Source organism: Schistocerca cancellata, chromosome 3 (assembly GCF_023864275.1).
Source record: "Schistocerca cancellata isolate TAMUIC-IGC-003103 chromosome 3, iqSchCanc2.1, whole genome shotgun sequence".
Classification (NCBI taxonomy): domain Eukaryota; kingdom Metazoa; phylum Arthropoda; class Insecta; order Orthoptera; family Acrididae; genus Schistocerca; species Schistocerca cancellata.
This window is the reverse complement of record NC_064628.1, coordinates 714,437,081-714,464,945: the sequence shown is the minus strand read 5'-3', so window position 1 is coordinate 714,464,945 and position 27,865 is coordinate 714,437,081. Positions and strand designations below refer to the sequence as shown.

At 40.6% G+C, this 27,865-nt stretch overlaps 1 protein-coding gene across 1 annotated transcript in view; it reads left to right on the top strand.

Moving 5' to 3' along the window:
- Positions 1–27,865, top strand: part of LOC126175715 (glutathione hydrolase-like YwrD proenzyme) — a 106,947-nt gene that overhangs the window by 25,419 nt on the left and 53,663 nt on the right. The window contains exons 5-6 of the mRNA XM_049922647.1: positions 3,177–3,377; positions 21,153–21,393. Coding sequence (XP_049778604.1) covers positions 3,177–3,377; positions 21,153–21,393 — 442 coding nt within the window. The remainder of the gene's footprint in view (positions 1–3,176; positions 3,378–21,152; positions 21,394–27,865) is intronic.

The following is a 27,865-nucleotide window of genomic DNA, read 5'->3' as shown; positions in this document are numbered from 1 at the left end:
TATGATTCTTCCTGTAGAAGACCCAGGTGCAAGACCTACCAAATCCACCCACCCAATTTTTCCTATTCCAGTCCTGTCACAGGTTTATTCTACCCCATCAGCAGGCAAGCCATGTCATTTACCAGCTCTGCTGCAATCACTACACAGATTTTTATGTAGGTATGACTACCAATCAGCTGTCTGCCAGGATTAATGGCCACTGCTGAACTGTGGCAAAGAGCTAAATAGACCACCCTGTGCACAACTTGCAGCTGAACATGACATGCTTGGTTTCAATGGCTGCTTCACTACCTGAGCCATCTGGATCCTTCCCCCCCACCACCAACTTTTCTGAATTGTGCAAGTGGGAGTTATTCTTACAACACATTCTCCACTCCCATAATTATCCTGGCCTCAACCTATGGTAACATATTGTCCTCATACTCTCCACCCAACAGTTTCCACTCCCTCTGTCCTATTATCTCCTCCCCATTCTCATCTCTCACCCTCTTTGTTTGCTGCACTCTACAACTCAGCCACCCATCTAGCCCCAATCGAGTCCTTTTTTGCACCATTTTTCCCCATTTCCCTGCCCCACAACCTCCCGACACTGCATCTGTTGACATTCTGGTCCATGCACACTCCGCCAGATAGTATTTGCCTCTCTCTCTCCCCACCCATACACTATAATCCCTTCCTTTTCCCTACCCCCTCCAGACTGCTGCTTGTATTCCACATGATAGTTGCATTCTAGTCCAAGATGCTGGAGTTGGCGGTCATGTGTGCATGAGCTGTGATTGCTTGTATGTACAAGTGGCGTGTGTTTATCTTTTGCTGATGAAGGCTATGGCCAAAAGCTTTATGTAAGTATTTTCTAATTGTGCCTGTCTGCAAACTGACATGTCTTGTCTGTGATAAGTAGCAATCTACCTTTTCCTGCATTGTCAGTGTTCCTACCTGGAGTTTCCATTATTTGTACTGAAACTAAGACATGCAGTTGGAGGACTTTCTTACAGGTTCTGCTGTTAGGACTAATTATTAACTAACACAGCACACCAGTTTCTATACATATATACCCTGGATCACATACATTAACAACCACTATATCATGGAAAAACCTTGTAGGCAAGATCACCTGATCTTAATTAAAATATAACTTATTTATTTATTTTCAAGTTCCATGGGTCCTTGATGTAAGTGTACTGCTAAGATGTAGAATGTGTCAGATTATAATTTTAATAACCATATGTAAATGGTCATGAGGCTTACAATCTAAATCATATGTGAACAGATGCATGAGGTTCAAGTGTCCAAATGATAACACAGTTTAATGTAGCAATGACAGTTACACAGACAAATTACAAGGCTTGCATTCTAATTCATATAAAATGCATTCCACCAACAGTTGATATGTCATGCCTTCATAGTCATTTCTTATAGGAATGCATAAAATTAAAAACATTTCACTAATTATTACACATTGTCAAAAAATCCTGTAAAGAATAGAAAGGACTATTCAGATGATAAAGTTTTAGCCTTTTCTTGAATTTAGTCTTATCCCCAATGACAAATTTAATGTGAACCAGAAGTTTCTTGTATGCTTTTATGCTTGAATAATGTACTCCTTTCTAAATCATTCTGAGATTTTTATATCTTTGTGAAGATCATGTTTACATCTTGTATTATAATAATGATATGCACTGTTTGTTCTGTAAATTGTATAATTTTTGTTCATAAATCACATTAGTGAAAAAATGTACTGGTATGGCACAGTGAGGACCTCCAACTGTTTGAATAAATTTCTGAAAGGGCATCTAGGGTGCACTCTGTCCATAATTCTAATGACTCTCTTTTATGCAATAAAGCCTTTACTTGCTTATGACTGGTTTCCCTAGAATACAATGCCATATATCACAAGTAAATTGAAATGTCCAAGGTATGCAGCTTCGATTGTTTCCAGCTCATGAACAGATGAAATTGAGTGAATGATAAATTCTGCCAAATTCAATCTTTTACATAGGTCAATGATGTGAACTAATCAGTTTTGGGTGTTGTTAGTGTGTAATCCCAGGAATCTGAAAGACTCAATTCTCAATATTTCTTTGTCACCACATTTTATTTCATTATTTTCCAGTTTTTGTATGATGCTTGAAACTGAATAAACTGAGTATTATACATTGAGTGACAAACCATTTGAAGTGAACAAATCTAGAGCTTCTTTGAATATGGTGGTCACAGACATCTCTAGACTGTAGTATGGTAGTTTGTCTATCACAACGGCTGCGTCGTCTGCAGACAGGGTGATGTGTGTCATTGCAGGTCATTGGTAAAGATTAGGAAAAGTAAGTGACCAAGCACTGAGCCATGTAGTACTCCACATTTCATCATGTCTCTGTCAGAGTAGGCAACTGTCATTGCAGAATTATTCAGTACTGCCTTCTGCCCTCTGTCATATAGATATGGTTTGAGCCACATCCTCACTTTACCATATGAACCATAATTATCAGGCTTTCTAAGAAGAATTTTGTGATCTACACAGTCCAATTTTATCATTTATGGATTTGAGGAATTGACTGACAAATGATGGACTCCTTCCTATCATCATTCAAACATATTACAGGTAGTGCCAATCTAAAATTAAGAACTTCAATACATCATCACAGATTTTACCAGTAAACTGAATAATAACATTTGCAGAAAACATAAGTAATATGATTGGAACATGGAGCATTGAGCCTCCATAATTATAAAATGAACATTTTAAATATATCATCTTTATTCATCTAAAAATAAATTATAGGCATCAATTACTGTCACTAATTGTCATGGTGGGTACTCATCATTGACTGTTTATCAAGTGTTTTAGGCATTAGACTCTGAACTAATACATTCCTGTTCTCTATCATTTGACTGCTTCCCATCTCCCAAACATTAGATGGTACCCAAACTAGATCCTCAGCATAGTCGTAATTAAAACAAAATATGATATTGCTGGTGCTGTGTATGCATTTATCTTGGTGGACATAACATGCTTCAATCTTTGTTTCCTTCTCAGTAACCAAGCAGTTCTTGTTCTTCCCATTTTCATTATATATCCATTTTTATTAGAATTTTGGACCAAAATTTTTAATGTTTCTTTCTCAGACTTAATCACTAAATGACTTTGAGACTCTGATCATAGTTATGTGAATTTGCAGCTTACACTGTCTGACTTGCTGACCCCAGCAATTAATCTAGCTGAAAATGGTTTCCCTGTAACACCTGTTGTTGCTGACTTATGGAAGAAAAGTGAATCACTTCTACAATCACAGCAATATGGAAGTGAGCTTCTACTGAATGGACAAGCCCCAAGAGTAGCAGAACTCATGAAAATACCTACTATGGCAGAGTCACTGAAGGTAAGCAATGTATGAAAATAAACTGCTTTCATGATAAAAACTTTTACGGGTCTGAAGAATGGTACTAATCTTATTTCTCCCAGTGTAATATTAAACAGAGAAAAAAATTTCACAATTGTCATGCTTTATATAAATTAGATGGAAAAAATGTAGCAACACCACCTAAAAGGAATAACTGCCATACAGTGTGACGTAGAGTCAATATGAGCAGGAATTGATGAATGCTAGTTTTAGTTGGTGGATTTGGAAACCTATTTCCTTTTTTTACTTTTTACTCTTCAAACAAAATTTACTCCCTTTCATGAAGTAGGTAACAGAAATGAGACATGTTCTTCAAAACATAGCACAAAGATTCTACTTCAATGAGTTCTTCTTGGTAGAAGATATTGCCTGAAGGCAGAAAAGTATGCCTCAGAGGATGGCTCTACTTAACTGAATTTCCACATAGTCCTTAGGAAGAACCCAACCTATGAGCATAGCTGCCCTGGTCATGATGAATCCTATTAATGACTTTTGGCATAAAGCAGCCCACATTATATGCTTAGACAATGGTGTTATCATGTAAACCCAGCTTGTCATTATTTAAATTCAAATTGTGTGACAGTTGCCTTGTTTGACCTCATGAGAGTTTTCCATTGGTTTCTTCTGTTGCTCTTGATTCAGCTGCCTCCCCAATAGTTTGACCATTTCAGCTCATCCATGAATATTTTGTTTATCAAACAATGGAAAATCCAGGAAGGACTGTAACAATATTACAGAAGGAAAGTTGCTACTCACCATATAGCAGAGATGCTGAGTCACAGATAGCTACAACAAAAAGATTCTCACAATTATAGCTTACAGCCATTAAGGTCTTTGTCAGCAATTGACATTCTCTCTCTCTCTCTCTCTCTCTCTCTCTCTCTCTCTCTCTCTCTCTCTCTTCTCTCTCTCTTTCTCTCTGCCTCTCTCTCTCTCTCTCTCTCTCACACACACACACACACACACACACACAAACACACCAATGCAACTCGCACACATGACTCACTTGACAAAGACCTTAATGGCCGAAAGCTATAATTGTGAGAATCTTTTTGTTGTACCTAGCTGTGCCTCAGCTATATGATGAGTAGCAACATTCCTTCTCTACTATTTTGTTTATATATTTTCTTCCTCTATTTTTTGAATGGATGTTTCAAATACAGACCTTGAAGTAAGAAATAAATTCTATGGAGTTTGTTTAGGCACAGTCTGTCTCATTGTACACTTGCCTTTTCCCCCTACCACCTCTCTCTGCTCTTCTCTCGTTCTCCCTACCACCTTCCCAGCCTCCCTCTCTACCTCCCTCTCTCCCTCCCTCCTGCCCCCTCCCTCTCTCCCCTCCCTCTCTCTCTCTCTCTATCTATCTATCTATATAATAAGGATATAATAGAGGGAAACATTCCACGTGGGAAAAATATATCTAAAAACAAAGATGATGTGACTTACCAAACGAAAGTGCTGGCAGGTCGATAGACACACCAACAAACACAAACATACACACAAAATTCAAGCTTTCGCAACCAACGGTTGCTTAATCAGGAAAGAGGGAAGGAGAGGGAAAGACGAAAGGATGCGGGTTTTAAGGGAGAGGGTAAGGAGTCACTCCAATCCCGGGAGTGGAAAGACTTACCTTAGGGGGAAAAAAGGACAGGTATACACCTGCACACACACACACACATATCCATCTGCACATATACAGATACAAGCAGACATTTGTAAAGGCAAAGAGTTTGGGCAGAGATATTAGTTGAGGCGGAAGTACAGAGACAAAGATGTTGTTGAATGACAGGTGAGGTATGAGCGGCAACAACTTGAAATTAGCGGAGGTTGAGGCCTGGCGAATAATGAGAAGAGAGGATATACTGAAGGGCAAGTTCCCATCTCCGGAGTTCTGACAGGTTGGTGTTAGTGGGAAGTATCCAGATAACTCGGATGGTGTAACACTGTGCCAAGATGTGCTGGCCGTGCACCAAGGCATGTTTAGCCACAGGTTGATCCTCATTATCAACAAACACTGTCTGCCTGTGTCCATTCATGTGAATGGACAGTTTGTTGCTGGTCATTCCCACATAGAAAGCTTCACAGTGTAGGCAGGTCAGTTGGTAAATCACGTGGGTGCTTTCACACGTGGCTCTGCCTTTGATCGTGTACACCTTCCGGGTTACAGGACTGGAGTAGGTGGTGGTGGGAGTGTGCATGGGACAGGTTTTACACCAGGGGTGGTTACAAGGGTAGGAGCCAGAGGGTAGGGAAGGTGGTTTGGGGATTTCATAGGGATGAACTAAGAGGTTACGAAGGTTAGGTGGACGGCGGAAAGACACTCTTGGTGGAGTGGGGAGGATTTCATGAAGGATGGATCTCATTTCAGGGCAGGATTTGAGGAAGTCGTATCCCTGCTGGAGAGCCACATTCAGAGTCTGATCCAGTCCCGGAAAGTATCCTGTCACAAGTGGGGCACTTTTGGGGTTCTTCTGTGGGAGGTTCTGGGTTTGAGGGGATGAGGAAGTGGCTCTGGTTATTTGCTTCTGTACCAGTTTGGGAGGGTAGTTGCAGGATGCGAAAGCTGTTTTCAGGTTGTTGGTGTAATGGTTCAGGGATTCCGGACTGGAGCAGATTCATTTGCCACGAAGACCTAGGCTGTAGGGAAGGGTCCGTTTGATGTGGAATGGGTGGCAGCTGTCATAATGGAGGTACTGTTGCTTGTTGGTGAGTTTGATGTGGACGGACGTGCGAAGCTGGCCATTGGACAGGTGGAGGTCAATGTCAAGGAAAGTGGCATGGGATTTGGAGTAGGACCAGCTGAATCTGATGGAACCAAAGGAGTTGAGGTTGGAGAGGAAATTCTGGAGTTCTTCTTCACTGTGAGTCCAGATGATGAAGATGTCATCAATAAATCTGTACCAAACTTTGGGTTGGCAGGCCTGGGTAACAAAGGAGGCTTCCTCTAAGTGACCCATGAATAGGTTGGCGTACAAGGGGGCCATCCTGGTACCCATGGCTGTTCCCTTTAATTGTTGGTATGTCTGGCCTTCAAAAGTGAAGAAGTTGTGTGTCAGGATGAAGCTGGCTAAGGTAATGAGGAAAGAGGTTTTAGGTAGGGTGGCAGGTGATCAGTGTGAAAGGAACTGCTCCATCGCAGCGAGGCCCTGAACGTGCGGAATATTTGTGTATAAGGAAGTGGCATCAATGGTTACAAGGATGGTTTCTGGGGGTAACAGATTGGGTAAGGATTCCAGGCGTTCGAGAAAGTGGTTGGTGTCTTTGATGAAGGATGGGAGACTGTATGTAATGGGTTGAAGGTGTTGATCTACATAGGCAGAGATACGTTCTGTGGGGACTTGGTAACTGGCTACAGTGGGGCAGCCAGGATGATTGGGTTTGTGAATTTTAGGAAGAAGGTAGAAGGTAGGGCTGCGGGGTGTCGGTGGGGTCAGGAGGTTGATAGAGTCAGGTGAAATGTTTTGTAGGGGGCCTAATGTTCTGAGGATTCCTTGAAGCTCTGCCTGGACATCAGGAATGGGGTTATCTTGGCAAACTTTGTAAGTAGTGTTGTCTGAAAGCTGATGCAGTCCCTCAGCCACATACTCCCAGCGATCAAGTACCAAGGTTGTGGAACCCTTGTCCACCGGAAGAATGACGATGTATCGGTCAGCCTTCAGATCACGGATAGCCTGGGCTTCAGCAGTGGTGATGTTGGGAGTAGGGTTAAGGTTTTTCAAGAAGGATTGAGAGGCAAGGCTGGAAGTCAGAAATTCCAGGAAGGTTTGGAGAGGGTGATTTCGAGGAAGAGGAGGTGGGTCCTGCTGTGATGGAGGACGGAACTGTTGCAGGCAGGGTTCAATTTGGATAGTGTCTTGGGGAGTTGGATCATTAGGAGTAGGATTAGGATTATTTTTCTTCATGGCAAAGTGATATTTCCAGCAGAGAGTACAAGTGTAGGACAGTAAATCTTTGACAAGGGCTGTTTGGTTGAATCTGGGAGTAGGACTGAAGGTGAGGCCTTTGGATAGGACAGAGGTTTCGGATTGGAAGAGAGGTTTGGAGGAAAGGTTAACTACTGAATTAGGGTGTTGTGGTTCCAGATTGTGTAGATTAGAATTTTGAAGTTTTGGGGGGAGTGGACCTGGAAGTGGGAGATTAAGTAGATGGGAGAGACTGGGTCTGTGTGCAATGGGGCGAGGTTGAGGTTTGCTGGAAAGGTTGTGGAGAGTGAGTGAATTGCCTTTCCAGAGGTGGGAAACCAGGAGATTGGATAGTTTTTCGAGGTGGAGGGTGGCATGCTGTTCTAATTTGTGGTTGGCCTGTAGGAGGATGCTCTGAACAGCCGGTGTGGATGTGGGAGAGGAAAGATTGAGGACTTTTATTAAGGATAGGAGTTGATGAGTGTGTGAGTCTCCCACTTAAGATTTTCTTCAAGCCATGTGCCAAGAAACTTGACAGAGGCCACACACGTAAGCTCTTGGTTATTTAGAATCACACTGGGCATTTCTTGTTTTAGGGATGAGAGTCTGAAGCTGATGTACATTGTTTTCCATATATTTATAATCAGTTTGTTCTCATTGAACCATTTGCTGAGTGGCGACATAAGCAGTTTAATTTTTTGGTTGTGGCCCTCTGTATCAGTACCTGTTATCAGTATACTTGTGTCATCGACAAATAGTGTGGTATGTCCTGTAGCAAGCTTCGTGCTTATTTCATCAATGTATAGCAGAAACAGTATGGATCCCAGGATTGAGCCTTGTGGCACACCATATCTAATAGGCATTGCCTCAGAGGAGTGGACAGTACATTGATGGGTGGTTGTAATCTTTTTTCAAAATTAATTTCAACTTTTTGTAATCTGTTCGACAGGTAAGATTCTAACCATTTGTTTGCAGTTCCTCTTATACCTTTATTTGCTAGCTTCTTAAGGAGTATGGTATGGTCAATTACATCAAAGGCTTTGGATAAATCTAAAAAGATACCAGTAGAGATTACCTTATTACCCAGTGCTTTTAAGGTTTTGTTGAGATACTCATAAATAGCTGTGGTAGTCGTCTTTTGTTTTCTAAAACCATGCTGGTGTTTTGTTTATAAGGATAGTTTATTAGTAAAGTCTTCCAGTCTGGTGTAAAATAATTTTTCAAATATTTTTGAGAATGAGCTGAGTTGTGCTATGGGCCTGTAATTGGCTACATCATTTTTAGGGCTCTTTATGTGAAGTGGGGTAATTTTAGAAGTCTTTAGTAGGTCAGGGAAAACTCCATTTGTAAAGGATGCATTTATTACTTGGGTTAGGGGTTCTACAATGGATTCTCCACATTTCTTTACAATTAAATCAGGAATGTTGTCACTGCCACTGGAGTACTTATTCTTTAGTCCCTTTATAGCTGCAAGTACTTCAGTATTGGAGACTTTGTGAAGAAACATTGATGCCTGTACTGGTATGGTTTCCATTAGTGTTTGGTGTTGAGTATTTGGTCTGTGGCAGTTTTTCTTTATCAGATTTTCTGCTACTTTGCTAAAATAGTCATTAAAACCATTTACTATTTTGTGGGGATCTGATGTGACTTCATCATTTAGGTTTAGTTTTAATGTTTTGTTTATAACATGTTGCTTACTGTTTGTTTCATAAGCCATAAGCCTTTCACTTTATTGTTAGATTCCTTAATAAATTTATCATTGTATAATTTTTTTGCTTGTCAGATTACTTTTCTGTAGATTGCAAAATAGGTCTTACAATATGACCTAAACTGATCATCGACTTCATGGTGTTTGATGGGATTTTTTAAGTCACACTTTTTTTGGCTGGAGATCCTTATCCATTTTGTTACCAATGAGTTTGCATGTTTGTTTCTGATTTTCCTTGATTTCTGTGGAAATACAGCATTGAAGTGGTGGATAAATGTTTCATGGAAGGAATTAAATATGTAGTTTACATAATTTTCTTTATAGACCTCTGCCCAGTTTTCAGCCCTTAACAGATAGTTAAAAAGCCTTATATTATCATCATTAAATTGCCTTTGCATTTTAGTTTTTGTGGGATATTGTCTTATGTAATTTAAATTTGACATCGGTATTTGGGCTTCATGGTAACTGTAACCTGTGCTGATGGCTTCGACTGAGTGGTGTAGTTTGTCTGCGTTTATGAAAATCTGATCTAGACCTGTTTTTGAATTTTTTGTGATCCTGGTTGGTGTGTTTACAGTTAGGGATGGGTTGAACGAATTTGTAATATGCAACAATTCATCTTTGTTTTTTCCAGGTGTGAGGAAATCAATATTAAAATCTCCACTTATTAATAGATTTTTGTTAATTGAATGAATTTTTGTGAGTAGTGCTTCGAGGGAGTGATTGAAGGTTTGGATGTTCCCATCAGGGGCTCTATATACATTCAGTATCAATAGATTATAGTCTGTTAAGATAATTAAGGAGAATTCAAAGTCTGTTTCTATTTGCATATTATTGTACTTTGTGAGGCTTTTGAGCTTAAATTTTTTTGACATAGATTGCTGTACCACCTCCCTTACTTTTGTTCCAACAAGAATAACCAGCTAGAGTAAATTCGCCAAGTGGAATTTTTTAAATTTTGTCTTCTGTTAACCAGTGTTCAGTAATACAGAGAACAGCTAAGTGTGACTTTGTGTTTTGGAAGAGATCTATTTCTAGTAACTTATTAAACATGGACTGCACATTACGGTGTAATATTGTAAAGGATAATAGTGACTGTTTTCCAATGGAATGATTTTTGAGACCACTCACTGGGTTTTCTTGTAGTTTTGGTTCATGAGGATTTTGCTCTGTATCTGTTTTCCTTTGGTTTACTGCTAGTAGGAAGCTACAGGTATTCTTGCCCATAAAAAATCCTGGCTGTAGGCTGGAGGTCTGCTTTTTTGTGTTGAAGATCTTGTCACAGTTTCCAGTGCTACTGATTTGGAGTGTGGCTGCACATTTTTTTGCTGTTTCTGCTTGGAGAGCCAGTCCTGACAAAACTCTGCCATCTGGTGATCAAGATGTATCAGACAGGCAAAATACCCTCAGACTTCAAGAAGAATTTAATAATTCCAATCCCAAAGAAAGCAGGTGTTGACAGATGTGAAAATTACCGAACTATCAGTTTAATAAGTCACAGATGCAAAATACTAATGCGAATTCTTTACAGACAAATGGAAAAACTAATAGAAGCCGACCTCGGGGAAAATCAGTTTGGATTCTGTAGAAATATCAGAACACGTGAGGCAATACTGACCCTACGACTTATCTTAGAGGCTAGATTAAGGAAAGGCAAACCTACATTTCTAGCATTTATAGACTTAAAGAAAACTTTTGACAATGTTGACTGGAATACTCCCTTTCAAATTCTGAAGGTGGCAGGGGTAAAATACAGGGAGCGAAAAGCTATTTACAATTTGTACAGAAACCAGATGGCAGTTATAAGAGTCGAGGGACATGAAAGGGAAGCAGTGGTTGGGAAGGGAGTGAGACAGGGTTGTAGCCTCTCCCCGATGTTATTCAATCTGTATATTGAGCAAGCAGTGAAGGAATCAAAAGAAAAATTCGGAGTAGGTATTAAAATCCATGGAGAAGAAATAAAAACTTTGAGGTTCGCCGATGACATTGTAATTCTGTCAGAGACAGCAAAGGAATTCGAAGAGCAGTTGAACGGAATGGATAGTGTCTTGAAAGGAGGATATAAGATGAACATCAACAAAAGCAAAACGAGGATAATGGAATGTAGTCGAATTAAGTCAGGTGATGCTGAGGGAACTAGATTAGGAAATGAGACACTTAAAGTAGTAAAGAATTTTGCTATTTGGGGAGCAAAATAACTGATGATGGTTGAAGTAGAGAGGATATAAAATGTAGATTGGCAGTGGCAAGGAAAGTATTTCTGAAGAAGAGAAATTTGTTAACATCAAGTATAGATTTAAGTGTCAGGAAGTTGTTTCTGAAAGTATTTGTATGGAGTGTAGCCATGTATGGAAATGAAACATGGACAATAACTAGTTTGGACAAGAAAAGAATAGAAGCTTTCGAAATGTGGTGCTACAGAAGAATGCTGAAGAATAGATGGGTAGATCACATAACTAATGAGGAAGTATTGAATAGGATTGGGGAGAAGAGACATTTGTGGCACAACTTGACTAGAAGAAGGTATCAGTTGGTAGAACATGTTCTGAGGCATCAAGGGAACACCAGTTTAGTATTGGAGGGCAGTGTGGAGGGTAAAAATCATAGAGGGAGACCAAGATATGAATACAGTAAGTAGATTCAGACGGATGTAGGTTGCAGTAGGTACTGGGAGATGAAGAAGCTTGCACAGGATAGAGTAGCTTGGAGAGCTGCATCAGACCAGTCTCTGGACTGAAGACCACAACAACAACAACTGCTTGGATGTCATGGGCTGACTGATTTGTGGCACTTGACGAGATTTTTGCACAAGATGTTGGTGGTGACTTGGTGCTGACTGTGGATACCTTCTTCTTGTCTAACACTGTTTCTGATGTTTTCCTTGATGATCTGACTGCATATTCTCTTTTGTTGTTGTTACTGATGGCTCTTCAGCTCCTGGTGTTGTTGTTGGTTCGGCTGCAGTATTGCTCATTCTTCTGAGATTGTCCACCAAATTATTTTCATTGGACCACAAATATGTCTGATGTCCTGGTGTAACACATTTTATGGCACTTCTTGTTACCAGTGGACTTTTGATGGCATTCAGCAGATTAACACACAGTTTTCTTTTCCCATTTTTATGTAAGTAAAGCCCATGCCTAGTGAAGTCTTTCTGTTGAAGTAAGCTATTTACATCTAAAACTCTGATGTGTTCACTGTAAGATGCCTTCTGCATCAAGTAACTGTTCATTTAGTAGATTTTGCAGTTTTCATTTGGCATATCATATCTATATGGTATTGTGCATAGAATTAGTTGTGTTTGCCTAGTTTTTGCAATGGTTTCATATAGTGATGTCATAAAACCATGTTTTGATCCATTAATATTGTTTGCACCAGCTAAGATGACAACATAATCATTTTGTCCTAGATTAGATGTTTTGTTTTCTATATTGCATGTTGCTTCTTTGAATATTGATACATTGCAGTCGTAGCTAGATAACCGTTGTACTTTGTTCCACAAGCACACGATATGTTTCCAAGATTTACTTTCGCAAAGCAGTGTGGACAATACCACATATGCATCACTGGGCATGTTCTAATACCACTTTTTAGTATTTTATCACGCAATATGAACTTTGTAGATGCTAAATACTCATAATTTACAGTGATTTATTACTACATCAACACGCGCTGCCATCTTAAACCACTTATTGATATAATGTTCATGTATGAAATGATTCATGGAGTCAAATGAATTAGATGTGTCCAAGAAAATCTCAGTAATTCTTCCCATGTTCCACAAGGAAATAGAATGGGAAGAAATCCTAATATGTGATTCAGTAAGTCTCTCTGCTTTGTTGCTTTGTTCTAATAAATGTTTGACACATGCCATGTATAATAAATTCATTGTGGCCCAATGTCAGTCCCCCAGTCATGTAGTGTTCACAGTATACTGAAATTATGTCTTGCTTAACCCTTCAAGACTTTATGTGGTAATGCTCTTAGGTGATTTTTAGATGCAAGATTTATACAAAGATCTGTATCCATTTTTAAAACATACTTTTTACACTTGGCTTCATTTTATCGACTAAAATAACTAAATATGAAATATACTGTATTGTTAAAAATAGTGAAATGGTCATTCAGTGATTACCATGCAAAATAATAACAAAATTCAGTATTATGAAAAGCTGCTACTCACCATATTGCAGAGATGCTGAGTCACTGGCACACACACACACACACACACACACACACACACACACACACACACACACACACACACATATGGAAATGTAACTCAGTGCACACAAAACAAATGTGACCAATCTGAAAGCCCACCTGTCCATTTTTGGTGTTATCTTCAGAGAAAGTCAATGTCAAAATTATACCTTTTTGAGCAGTGACAGGAGAAAACACACAGCAAAGATATGCAAATATGCAATTTTTCAGAATTGGCAGTTTTTTCTTCTGGAGGAAACACTGAAGAGAAATGAAGAGGGATGAAAGAAACAGACTGGCAAGGTTTAGGAGATGAGGACTGTTACAGAAAAGCCACTCAGAACCCCAGGTCATGAGAGACTGGATGAGATGAGAAGGAAAGATTGATTGTTGGTTGCCTGCACTGGACGAGATTTGAAAAGCTGAAAACTTAAAAGTGGAACAAAGGGCAATAAGCACAGTTCAGATTACTGGAAAAAATTGTGCGAGATTAAATAGGAACAGAACTCTAAGTGCATTGTACATGATAGGCAGGTTAGAGGATAGGGGAAAAAAAGACTGGTCAGAAAAACCACAGAAATTGACATAAATGCAGGCAAGGTAGGTGCCAAGAACGAATGCATATTGAAATGTTCATTCCCACCAGCGAAGTTCTAAGAATCTGGTTTCAGGAGAGAAAATCCAGATGGCATGTATGGTGAAACAGGCAACACAGTCATGACTGTCATGTTATAGAGTGTGCTCTGCTACAGGATATTGTGTATTACCATTATATACCATCTGTCTATGCCCATTCATGCTAATTAATAACCTCATGGTATTCATACCTCCAAAGAAGGTATAAAAGTATTGGTAGCTGGTACACAACAAGTATTGTGTAACAGGTGACTCTCCCTTTACTAGTACATGCTTTTCCAGATACAGGGCTGGTATAGGTGATGGTAGGATGACACTTCAGAAAGGTCTTACAGTGATAATGGCCATAGGGGTAGGAACCATAGGGTAGGAACATAGTTGCAGAAGGAGCATATGATCTGACAAGGACATTGCACAGATTGCAGGAACTATAAAAGGCTATTCTATGTGTGGTGGTGGGCAAAACGTCATTTAGAATAGGCCTCATTTCAGGGCATGATTTTAGGAAGTCATAGTCTTGTTGAAGTAGCTGATTAATACTTGCAAAATCCAGATAATACTAAGTGACAAGAGCTGTACTCCTAGGATTTTTTGGAGGGATCAGCAATACCAGGAGTGTAAATTTGTTTTTGAATTATTCTGGTGGGATAGTTACATATACATTTGCCTTGAATGTCAAGGTTGTATGGAGGAAGGAAGGAAGGGGAGCATTTGACATGAAAAGGATGTCTGACATTTGGTGAAGATGCAGTCAACATGAAAAAAGTGACATGAGATGTGTATAAGGAGCATGTGAAATTTAATTAGGAGATACCAAAAATTTCAACAGGTCAGCTTCAGCCTGAGTACATATGGCAAAATGTCGTCGGTATATCTCATCCAAACCAAGGTCTAAAGGCTTATGAATCCTGGGAAAGCTACCACCAAGATACCCATGAAAAGGTTGACATAGGCAGGAGCCATCCTGTTCAAAAGCCCAGACCTATGGTCTGGGTTGGTTTGGGTTTGGGTTGTTTGAGGGACGAGACCAAACAGCGAGGTCATCGGTCTCATCGGATTAGGGAAGGAAGTTGGCCATGCCCTTCCAAAGGAAGCATCCCAGCATTTGCCTGGAGCGATTTAGGGAAATCACGGAAAACCTAAATCAGGATGGCCGGACGTGGGATTGAACCATCATCCTCCCGAATGCGAGTCCAGTGTGCTAACCACTGCGCCACCTTGCTCGGTCCCTATGGTCTGATGTACGTCTGTCCACAAAGATAAATTAATTGTGCATAAGTATAAAATTCATTATGTGAACAGGAAGGTTGTCATAAGTTTGAAATCAGTTAGGCATTGGTTCAGGTAATGTTCACCTGCAGTCAGGGCTTGTACGTGGAGATGTCAGTATAGAGGGAGATAGCATCAACTGTGACAAGCAAGGTTTATGTTGGAAGGGGGTCAGGCACAGATTGCAGATGACCTAGGAAATGGTTAGTGTCTTTAATATAGAGAAAGAGTGATTTTGTAATAGGTTGCAGGTGTCGATCAGTGGGTGTTTTTAAGTCAGTAGTTGTGTGACAGCCAGGGTAATTGGGTTTGTGGATCTTAGAAAGATGTTAAAAGGAAGCAATACACAGTTTGAGAGGGGTAAGATGTTCTGTGACTTGATGTGTTAGTCCTTGTGAGGGGCCTGAGTTTTAAAGCAGGGACTGTAGGTCAACATGTCCCACAGGAGTGGGATCTTGTGGAAAATGCTGTATGTAGAAGTGTTGGAAAGCTGTCATAGACCCTCAGTTACCACAGTGGTAGATCCTTTATCCATTGGGAGAATGGAGATGGCGTCATAATATTTTAGCAAATGAAGTGCCTGTGATTCCACAAAGGACATGTTAAGGTCATGTTGTAGGCAACTGAGAAAGAGTGGTGAACCAATGCTGGATACTAGGACTTCTTGGAAAGTTTGTAAGGGGTAGTGGTGGTGGATCAAGTTGGGATATTGTTTCAAGTGTTCAAGACAGAATTCAGTGTCAGATTTGCTGTAGAAAATGTTTTGTGGTTGGCTGCAAAATGATACCTCCAGTTGACATTACATGTCAAGGAAAATAGGTCCTTAACCAAATCAATATGACTGAAGGCAGGTATAGGTTTGAAATTGAGACCCTTTTATAACACAAATAATTCAGGAGGGGAGAAGGCCTTAAATGTGAGGTAGAGAATTCTGTACCTTCTCTGTACCTTCTGGCTGGTCCTTGCAATCCTGAGTGTCAATGTTCTGGGAAGTAGTTGTGAAGATTGGGAGATATTAAGAAAGTTGGCCAAGGTTGGTTTGCAGAAGAGGAGTGGTGGTTGATGGAGTGGCTGTTTTGGGAGCTGGAGTGTGACAAGGATGGAAAGACCACTATTAAAGTAGTTTAGGAGAAGGTAGGATAGTTTTTGGAGGTGAAGTCTAGCTGTTGTTGAGGTTTGTAGATGTCCTGGATGACTTCCAAACTTAGATCTTTGTGGGAAGCTCAAAGGGACAAGGACGTTTCAAGAAAGAGAATTTGGGACCTAAATTTAGGTAGTACAAAAAAAAGTTTTCAAAAGGACCAAATATAATATATGATTATATTCATTATGGGCTACGAAGAGGGTTTACTGCATCAGAGATAGTGGAAGAGGTGAAAACAAGCAGAGAGGGGAAAAATGAGAGTAAAAAAAGACAAGGAAGGCAGAAGATTGGAAAAATGCTGGAAAATTAAATGAAAATTGTGAGAACAGACAAAAACTAAGAAGGGTAATGACTGGTTGACAGGGGAGCAGAATTTCTCTGAAGAAAATTGGAAAATATGATAAGAAAGTTTTAAAAAAATTATGATTGGCAAAGTTCATGAAAATGACAAAAGCTGAAAAACAAGTCGAACAGAGACAGGAAGTCATCAAATACAAATTAATATGCTAGATTTGAGAAGTAAAATATGCAGAAAATGGCAGTAACAATCATTCAGGACAGTTTGAAACACATAAAAATGTGAAAGAATTGCAAGTAACACTGTGAAACTTAATCTCAAAGCATTTTCAACTGCAAACTTAACATTGAACCCTGCCTTGTACAGTTTCAATCAAGAGTCCAACTTGATCCAACACTAGTACCTCACCACCTCTTACAAGCTTTCAAAGAATTCCTAACATCCAGCATTGCTTCACTCACTTTCTCACACTGACATATCCTCTGCAGATTTGCAGGTGCTTCATTTCCTAAAACATTATGACTCTCTCATCAGACACCTGGCAGACAAGGGATCTACCACAGTGGTACTTGACAACAGGAGTATGTAAGAAAGGGTCTACACCAACTTTCTGAAACTTCTACATATAGCACCTCCCACTGAGATCCCATTGCTATGGTACAAACTGACATGTCATCTCTCCTTGAAACCTAAGATCCTTCTCAAGGACTGACAGATCAATTGTAGAATTTCCTACACCATCCCAAATCACACACATTCACCTTTTACCTTCTTCCTAATATCCAGCCTTGCCATCTCATAGTTGCTGGCTTCGAAGCACTCACTAAACATATATCTGCCATGGTACATTAACATGTGTAACCTGCAGTACAAGCACTCCTACATTAAAGACACAACAATTTCCTGAATCATCTCAAATCTGTGCTCATCCCACTCGCGGCATGTATTCCCCATGTACAAGAATGCTACTGAACATTACCTCAGCCAGTACTCATCTGATTCCAAACCTATGACAACCTTCCTGCTGACCTTAATGACCTTGACACTTATGAACAACTACTTTAACTTTGAGGGCAGACATACATCATATCAGGGCTACTGCCTTGGGAACACGATGGCTCCTCTGTATGTCAACCTTCTCATGAGTGGCTTGGAGCAAGTTTTCCTTTAGATGTTGGTTTACTTTAGATACACTGATGACATTTTGCCATATGTAATCTGAAGTATCTGCACTAGCAAAATAGAAATGTGGAAAACACAAGTCCAAAAACAATTTATTGGACTCACTAAAACGAAACAATAATATAATCTCCAAAAGAACAACAGATTTGATCCCAGCTGCAGATTGTCACAAATATAAAATAACAAATAATAATGGAAAAGACCCAACTCTTCATGGGGAGAGATCACAAAAAAAACAATTCTACAACATCAAGATGTTCATCGACTATATCAAGTCCATCTGTAGGAGATCGGCCAGCTAGAAGAGGCGTCTGGCCGTGGCTGCCGGGTGGAGCTCTGTATACTTCCAAGCAGTGTCGAACTGCCCTTTGCTGGCAGTGTGCCACCCTATAAAGCCCATTTGGCAGATGTATCTGCCAGAACTATTTGTGATCACATGCCTGATGCATCAAAGTAGCTCTTGGGCTAGCTGCAACCTCTGGTAAACTGTTCTACATGCTTCGTGAATGGATAGTGGCCCTGGTGGTCATTGGTGGAGATCTGGTGTTGTGTTGTGTTGTGGCCACCAGTAAATATTTTTCTTGACAACACAGACAATGAGAGATTTCCTGGTGAGTATATTCCCTGTGATACACGCATCCCGTGTTGGTTGGACATGAAGTGGGATGCCGATGCAGTAGGTGCTACAATGTATGAAGTGGGTGGCCACAGCAGGCTCGTAGTGAGACTGATCTGTAAAAATTTTTGAAATTTCTATATAAATACTCTCAATTAAATTATACATGGCTCTTATTTGGATCTCATGCCACTTCTATTGATACTGACCTAATTCTCATACAGGGTCATCCGCACACTTCTGTTCATATTAAACTTACAAACAAAAAACAATATTTACATTTTTGACAGCTGTCATTCTTTTCATGTCAAGTGCCCCACCCCTCCTGCCCATGCAGCCTTGGCATTCAAGGCAAACAAATTTGTTCAGATGCAGACTCTTTTTAGACTCTTTATAGCAGTAAATCACCATTCTCACCTCAGCCTTCACTGTATGTAACTATCCCGGATTTCCTGGGCCATCACATCCATTCCTGGTTTTGTTCATCCCTGCGCCTATTTTCCTATCCTATGGCTCCTACCCCTGTGACTGTCCCCCTGAAACACTTGTCAGATGCACGCTCCTACCACCACCTATACCAGTGCTGTAGCTGACAAAATATACACTATCAAAAGAAGAGCCACTTATGGAATGACACATGTTATGATCCAGCTGTTATGCAAGCACTCTTTAGCATTTTACATTTGTATGAATGCCACCAAGATATCAGTTAGGGTGAATGGGCATAGACAGAGGGTGTATAGTGGTAATACACAATATCTTGTTGCACAGTATGTTCTACAACATGATACGTGTTCACATTGATTTTGCGGGCCCGTTTCTCAATGGCTTTTGGCTCATTGTCATTGATGCTTATTCCCGATTCCCATATGTGGTTCGCTGCTCCTCAACCACTTCAGAAGTCGCAATCCAGGCACTAGCCAAAATCTTTTCTGTGGAAGGTCTGCCAATCACCCTGGTCTCAGACAATGGACCGCAGTTTATTTCGCAGACCTTCCAGGATTTTTATAGGCGCTTTGGTATTCGGCACGTTTGCTCTCCCCCCCTTCCATCCACAATCGAATGGGGAAGCCGAGTGCATGGTGCGCACATTTAAGATGCAGATGAAAAAGTATGTGCATGAATTTCCTGCAGAGGAAGCATTGACGTTTTTCCTGACGGCATACCGGACCACACCAATGGGAGAACGCAGCCCCGCAGAGCTCCTCCATGGGTGCCAACCTAGGACTCTGCTGCACCTCCTCCAGCCTGGTCCTCGCCAGTCTTTGCAACACGGAGTACCTGGCTTTCCACTGGTTATGTCGGTCTGGGCCCGTAGGTTTGGTCGCAATCCAGGTTGGATACCAGCGGTGGTCCTGCGCACAAATGGCCGCCGGCTCTATACCTTGCAGGCAGGGGACCGGGTGGTACGTCGTCACCAAAATCAGCTACATCCACGTTTGGGCACCCACCCTCCAACCTTTCGGACACCGGCTTCCCCATTGCCAGCACCCGTGTTGGTTTCTCAGGGGACGTTACCGCCTCTCCCCGCTGTGACTCGGCTGCACTGCGATGGTTCTCAGCCTTGGCAGCCTCCAGTAGCTCCAGCACCAGCATTGCCATCGTTTGAGATGCCCCAGCAAGAGCCGGCCCACCACACAGGCCTGGTTTCTCAGGAGGCTGGTTCACCTGTGGTCGTCCCTTCCCCATCGTCCCCACCGCTGGGTCTTGCCCCTCCTGAGGTGGAACAGGATCCGGAGTTCGAAGGTTTGTCGCCCGTTCTGTCCCGGGCTCCAGTGGTGGGATGATGGGGACCTCTTCATGTGGGTCACTTCCAGCCGTATTCGAAGGTTCTGGCTCGAGGGTTGGCAGATCCCCTTGACTCCGGACTTCCAATGGATGTGGAGGTCATCACTCCTGCCCGACGCTCCACCTTCCAACGCAGTGGATCACAGTGGCCTCACCCCCCAAAGGAGGAGTAGTGCAGTAGCCACCAGACAGATCGCGGGAGGCGCACATCGGCGTAGCGCGTCACTGACGGTAGTTGCCGCAAGTAGAGTCCCATCCACCAAAGGACATGCGAGAATTCGGACGCGACCTCTGTCGGCGTAACAACAACAACAACTCAGGCAGCATGGGCTGTGCCCAGTCAGTTAACATCGGGCCTGCCTAGGACTCAGTCCCGGTCTATGCTAAGAGAAGTGCTACGTAAATGTGAACAGTGTTACTACAATAACAAGAAAATGATTACAGTTAAATTACCAAGTGAGGTGGCACAGTGGTTAGCACACTGGACTCACATTTGGGAGGACAATAGTTCAAGCCTGCACCCAGCCATCCTGATTTAGGTTTCCCGTGATTTCAAAAATCACTTCAGGCAAGTGCCAGGATGGTTCCTTTGCCAGGGCATGGCCAACTTCCTTCCATAATCTAATGGGACCAATGACCTTGCTGTTTGGTCCCCTCCCCCAAATCAACCAGCCAACCAAACAACTAACAGTTAAATTTTTCTCACTGCTCTTCCCATAAACTGTAATTTATATTTACAAGCTTCCCTTAATCACTTCTTTCATCCATCCCTTTCTGCAGCTTGTAAAAGTATTTCCATTCAAACTCAAGTTCACATGACCATGCATTTTCTGGATTATCCATGTATTCTAACAGTATGTGTAGATTTTCTTATGGAGCAATTTAAAAATAGTACACTGATGCCAAAGGAGAGAAAATAAATTAAAATAAAAAACTAAAAATCTTTGATAGGTCATAGACAATTCCTGTCGATAGATGCTTGAAATAATTTATTTATTTTGTTCACAGGTTCTTGCACAGGAAGGAAAGACAAGCTTTTATACAGGTCGTATAGGACAAGCTATAGTTGCAGAAGTTCAAAGACTTGGAGGTTACTTAGCACTGGATGATCTCAAAGATCACACAAGTACTGAAGTGCAGCCCATTTCTGTAGATTACAAGGATTACATTGTTTGGGAAATACCACCTAATGGTCTTGGTATCACAACATTAATGGCACTGAATATTTTAGAAGGTTACGATGTTCAAGGTAATAAAATAGTAAAACTAAGTTGTGTACTATAGTGACAGTTAATTGTTACAAACTAACTTAATTTTTTCAGTCCTATTGTTAACACTAACTATAATTGATGGTGTTCCTGGAAATCTTGAAGATTTTTGAAACTCCCTGGCAGATTAAAACTGTGTGCTGGACTTTAACTGTAACCAGGACTCTTCATCTGTTGAAGGCAAATGCTCTAGTACAGTTGCTCAGTGGCAATGGCTGCAGATAGGATTCGAATACAGTGTGGGCTGTGGGCTTGTAAATAACATACTGATATTCTGAAATTGTATGGGTATAATTTCTTATGAGAATTACTTGGTGAGGGTAACAGGAGGAGGGCGGCGGGGGGGGGGGGGGGGGGGGGGGAGGGAAGAAAAGATAGCTCTAGTGGCCCCAAAGCCATCTTGTTGGAGGAAATGAACAGTACGTGGTTCGATCCATTGAAAACTGAGATCCTATTTCTGCAGATCCCTTCTAAAACAAAGCAGCAAACTTGAGAGCAATGGTTTCATAGCAAAAGTTCTCAAAACTTCACAAACTTTGAACACAACTTTGCCATACCATACAATGGTTAAAACTATGTGACAATGTAGAAAAATAATGCAAACATATGACAAAAATATTCAAAGTAAAAGCAGATTATAAAATACAGATAAAGGCATAAAAGAATGACATGAGGCTGAAAATGGCTTATCAGTTAGTTTTGGGAGAATTGGGCGAGGGGGGGGGAGGAGGGGGGGGGGGGTAGCTTATAGAAATGTAAAGGTTGTGATGCATTAGTAGCACAGTGGCCTGCTAGTCATATGGAACTGAGCTACTTCCACAGAGAGCCACATTAGCACATAAAGTGGGGTGAAGCAAAGAATAGGCACCAGCTGTTTGGCTGGTGTTGTTTGACAAAAGCCAGATGTCCATAATTTACAGGCTATTGCTCATAGTAAGCAGCCCAGTGGAGGAGAAGTACTCTCCAGAGCAATGGTAGTATCAAACTAACAGTGTCACATAATTCACTCAGGGGAATGGTATATGTAAAAATCACACTTTACTGTGCCAAAAGACAAAAAAATATAGAACTGACCATGTTATGAAAGCAAAATGGGAACATAGTATGGTCAAGCTAAAACACTAGATGTTTGCCTATGATACACCCCATAAGATATGGAATCATGGGGATGTCAGTGAACAAGATACAATACATGTATGCAACACTTAAGCAAAATTTCTAGCTAAACATGGGACTGATGTATTGAGAATACACAACACAATCACCAGTATGGCTCAACAATAGACTGAAACAGAAAATACTGGCATATACTCCCACCTAAGATTTAAGATGAAATCTGTTCTTAATCCCTAGATCATAAATTGTACAGAGGGAAAGAACATTGTAACAGGAACTAATCGGTTGCTGTGTAACAGTTCCACTCTGCATTAGCTTTTTGGCTGAATGAAGTTTTGTTGGATCCACTACATATTGCTCTCTTTATTCTTGGTGAAGCAGTCGAAATGAACCCAAATCTTCTGATCAGGGAGCTGTAATTTGACACTGACAACTGCTGTAAAACAAAGTATACAGAATGGTCTATCCCAGAGGCACATAAATTTATCAGTTCTGCCTAGTTTTATGGTGGTTTGTTGTAACATAACATAATTTCGTACTTAATATAGTGACATCCCAGCATTCTTTCATCATGGCTGCAATGTTCTGCTGAACTGTCTTCCAAAAAAACTTTCATTTTTTAACCAGGTGCTTGATCCTGTAGCAGCTTACCAATTTTGAAAGAGAAATGCATTTTGCAATGAAAAATGTCCTCATAGAGACTCAAACCTGTGTTTCATGTGCCCTGGTGTTGTTTGATGAAATCGCATTTGACAGTAGATGATCCCAGTCCGAGAGTAATTCAATGTATAATAATATATTTTAACTACCATTTTATGTATGCATTCAATCCTGCCATTACTCTCAGAGTGAAATGGCATTGTTCTCCACTTCCTTAGTAAAATAGTTCACATACCTGTGCTCTAAGATTAGACATAAAGTTTGTCCCTTGGTCTATTACAATGGTCTCTAGACTCCCAGATTGTTATAATAAATAATGGTAACTGCTTTGACAACTTTCTCAGTGGTCATGTGTTCAATCATTATCATAACAAAGTAACAAAAGAAATGATCAGTGGTAGACAAAAAATATCTGTTCTTTTTGGCTGTAATGGGGAATCACCCAGCTATATCAAGTGCAATGATTTAAAAAGATCCTGCTGCCATAGGTAGGGTTTGAAGAGGTATATTTGGTCTTTGTCCTTGCACTCTCTTAATGCAAGAGAGATAGTTTTGAACATAATCCTCTATATCCTCATTTTGTTGTGCTTTTTGCATCATGATATATGTGCATGCTATCATGACATTGTTGCAATATATGCTTGCAGATAGTCTTCAGAACTACTGTCTGTTTACCAAGATTTGTTTTTGAAACATCATCTCTTGTAATAAAATAGGGAGATGTAGCCCATTTCTTACCCCTGGCATCAGAGTATTGCACCTTTCTTAATTCCTCGATATGAACATCATTTACTGTAGGATCTTAATTATCCTATTCAAGGTACCTGCATTGTGAGTTAATTTGCTCGGCCTGTCTTTGACTATGTACTCATATTCTTCAGTTTTAATGCCCACCTAACAAGTCTGCTACTGGTATCTTCTAAATGTAATAGTCATCGTAAGGCAGCATGCACAGTAATAACCATAGGTTCTTGTCCATATAACTAGTACTGACAGTAATGAGTGCCAAAAACAAGCACCAGAAGTTCCTTCTCCGTGGTGCTACAGTTTTGTTCAGTTTGATACAGTTGACACAATGCATAGCCAACTGATTTTTCTTCATCATTTGTAGGCACAGGGCAGGGGCATGCACAGGAGCTCTGGGTAAAGTCTGACCATGCACTGGAAAGATATGTACACAGTAGAATAGTTTGTAATGGGAGGGAATCTCCATGATATACAGTCACTGTAAAGAAACTTCTAAATAAACTGAGATTACTGCTTAATAGATGTAAATCACAGTGTAGAGCTATAGACAGACACATGCTGAGTGAAACACATTTGGGTGTTAAGAGAGCATTGCATGATGCCTTCAGTGATTACTGCAGCAGAATATTGTCAAGTTATCTTTCACTGAAACCAAAGCAATTCTAGTCATATGTAAAGGCTGTTAGTGGCACCAAAGTTAGTGTCCAGTCTCTAGTTAATGGGAAAGGAACTGAAATTGAGGGTAGTAAAGCAAAAGCTGCAATGCTCAACTCTGTTTTCAAATGTTCATTTACAAAGGGAAACCCAGGATAATTGCCCCAATTTAATCCTCATACCACTGAAAAGATGAATGAAATAAGTACAGTGGAACCTCCAGAATCTTACTCATAGTGAAAAACATTCGTTAAGTGAAACAGTTTACCCCATATAAATTAATGTAAAACATGGTAATGGATTCTGTGCAAAAAAAGTATTAAAAGTTTTATCTTATTCATGCCATTTATTGAAAGAAAATTATACATGCAGTATTATGTACTTTATTATTCATGATACATAACTAATTCTTTTTTATTAGGAAGCTATCTATAGTCATTTGCTTCTGCTGACACTTGAACACTTGGTGGAAATGCAACACAGCATTATTGTCAAATAAATTTGTAGTGAGCATAGCCACTGCTTTATTGGGGTGATGATTTTCAATGTAAGATGAAACCAATTCCCATGCTTTCAGCATTTCTCTTATTGCACCAGAAGATTGCTGCTTTGCTGTTACCACCACCACCACCTCCTCCTCCGAGGAACTCCTCTCCACAGCTTCCTGCCCTGAAACACACTGCAACTCCATAAGCTCTTCAGTGGTCATTTCTTGGCTGTGATCTTCCACAAGCTCCTCAATATCATTGTTATCCACTTCTAGTCCCATGCTCTTGGTCAAAGACACAATCTCATTGACTACAGGCTCCACAGGTACTGACTCAAATGCCTCAGAGTCACATTCGACAATGCACTCTGGCCAAAGCTTCTTCCAAGCAGTAGTGAGAGTTCTCTTAGTAACCACTTGCCATGCCCTTTTGGTCATCTAAACACAGCAACAATGTTGAAGTGATATTTACAACACTCTAAAAGAGTGAGATTGGTAGATTCTGTCAGCTCAGAGCAATGCTTGGAGAATGCTTTAGTATAGAGCTCCTTAAAGTTAGAAATAATCTGCTGGTCCATAGACTGGAGTAATAGAGTAGTGTTTGTGGTGTAGAAATTGGATCTTAACAAATTGAAATTCTCCAAGGAGTGGTCTTGAAAACCTGGAAAATGGGCAGGAGAGTTGCCCATAACAAGCAAGACATGGAGCGGCAAATTAATCTCAAGCAAATATATTTTCTCTGAAGGACAAAACACTTCATTGACCCAATCACAAAAAAGATCAAGTGTCACCCAAGCATTGTTGTTGGACCTTCACATTACATTTAACCTGCTCCTCTGGACATTACACTTCCTGAAGGCTCATGGAGTTTCTGTATGGCAAACATGCAACAGTTTAATTTTCAAATCACAGCTTGCATTGGCACTGAATAACAGTGTGAGAAGGTCTTTCTTTGGCTTGTGACTGGGCAATGCATTCTCCTCTGCTGTTATAAAGGTATGCTTTGACATCTTTTTCCAGAATACACATGTCTTGTCACAATTAAAAACCTGTGGTGGCAGATAACTCAGAATCTATGAGCATCTTGAAGTTGCTGATGAAATTCTCTACTGCCTTTTTGTTGGAGCTGGCTGCTTCATCATGCCTCACAATGCTATGGATGCCAGTTCTTCTCTTAAACTTTTTGAACCACCCACAGCTTCCCTTAAAATCTTCTTTGGCCACTGATGATCCTGGCGTCTTCTTAACAAGACCAACGAAACTCATTCTCTCTCGCCTTCTTACAAATGATGTTGTCATTAATAATGTCACCTGCCAATTACTTTTCATTCAACCATATAAGGAGCAACCTGTTGACATCATTCAGAATATGAAACTGTTATTTAGATACTCTACTCACTCCCCTTGAAGCATCCATCTCCCTAATCTTGATCTTGTTCTTGAGGATGGTGCAAATAGTTGATGCAGACTGGTTGTATGTGCATGTTAACTCAGCAACACTCACACTACATTCACATTTTCAAAGATTTTACATTTTATTTCTAAGGTCATTTTCTTTCTCTTATGGTCATCATATCTTTGGGGTCATTTCTATGAAAGTCATTAAAATTTGCACACAAGAAACACTGTGCAAACACAGGTTGAGAAATGAAATGTTGTGTGGCTAGGGCCTCCTGTTGGGTACACCGGTCACTTGTTGCAAGTCTTTTGAGCTGATGCCACTTTGGCAACTTGCATGTTGATGGGGATGAAACGATGAAGACAACAAAACACCCAGTCCCTGAGTGGAGAAAATCTCCAACCCAGCTGGGAACTGAACCCCCCCCCCCCCCCCCCACACCCCACCACCCTCACACTTTGCACAGCATTTGGTCTCACTGACCACTCAGCTATCAAGGTGGACACAAGTTGAGAAAAATGTATGACTTTTTGCTGCAATAAGATGGTAGCAGGAAAAGTGCTAAATCCAGAATGCAGTATGTACTAAAGACACTGTTCATGTGCGGCTGCTGCCAACAAAAGGTTGTGGACTATCACTATAGATGAAACTGAGGACTGAAAGAAGGTTGAATTACTCCTCCTTCTAGAAAATTTAAGAGTTTCCTCTAATGCAGACTGCAAGCAATACAGTTTGTGATATGGTATCTGGGTTATAGGTCTACCATCACCCATAGAAATCTCAGAGTACATTAAGGAGGTTCCTGGAAGTGTTTTTTTTTTCCCCAGGCAAGTCACAAATTCAGGTACAATGGAGTATAGCACATACTGACTGGTGTGACATGGATGCTCAAATCTTTTCCTTTTGTTTTTTAAATTCTACTTTCAAAGGTATGGTAACTGAGATGGAATTTATGAAAGCTGTTCTTTCAGGGGTTGTTCGTCTACATCTACACCATACTCTGTAAGCCACAAAATGGTGCACAGTGGAGGGTACTTCTGGTACCACTAACTAATCCCCCCTCCCCAATCACACTAACAAATGTTGCATGGGAAGAATGAGTGTCAGTAAGCCTCTGTATTAGCTCTAACTTCTCAAATTTTCTCATTATTGTCTTTTTGCAAGATATATGTGGGAGGAGTAATGTATTGTCTGACTCTTCCCAGAAAGCGCTCTCTTAAAAGTTTGATAGTAAACCTCTCCATTATGCACAATGCATCTCTTGCAGCATCTGCCACTGGAGTTTGTTGACCATCTCTGTAACACTCTCATGCAGACTATATGATCTTGTGACAATATGTGCTGCTCCTCTTCGGATCTCCCTTACCTCTTCTATGCCTTCTACTTGCTA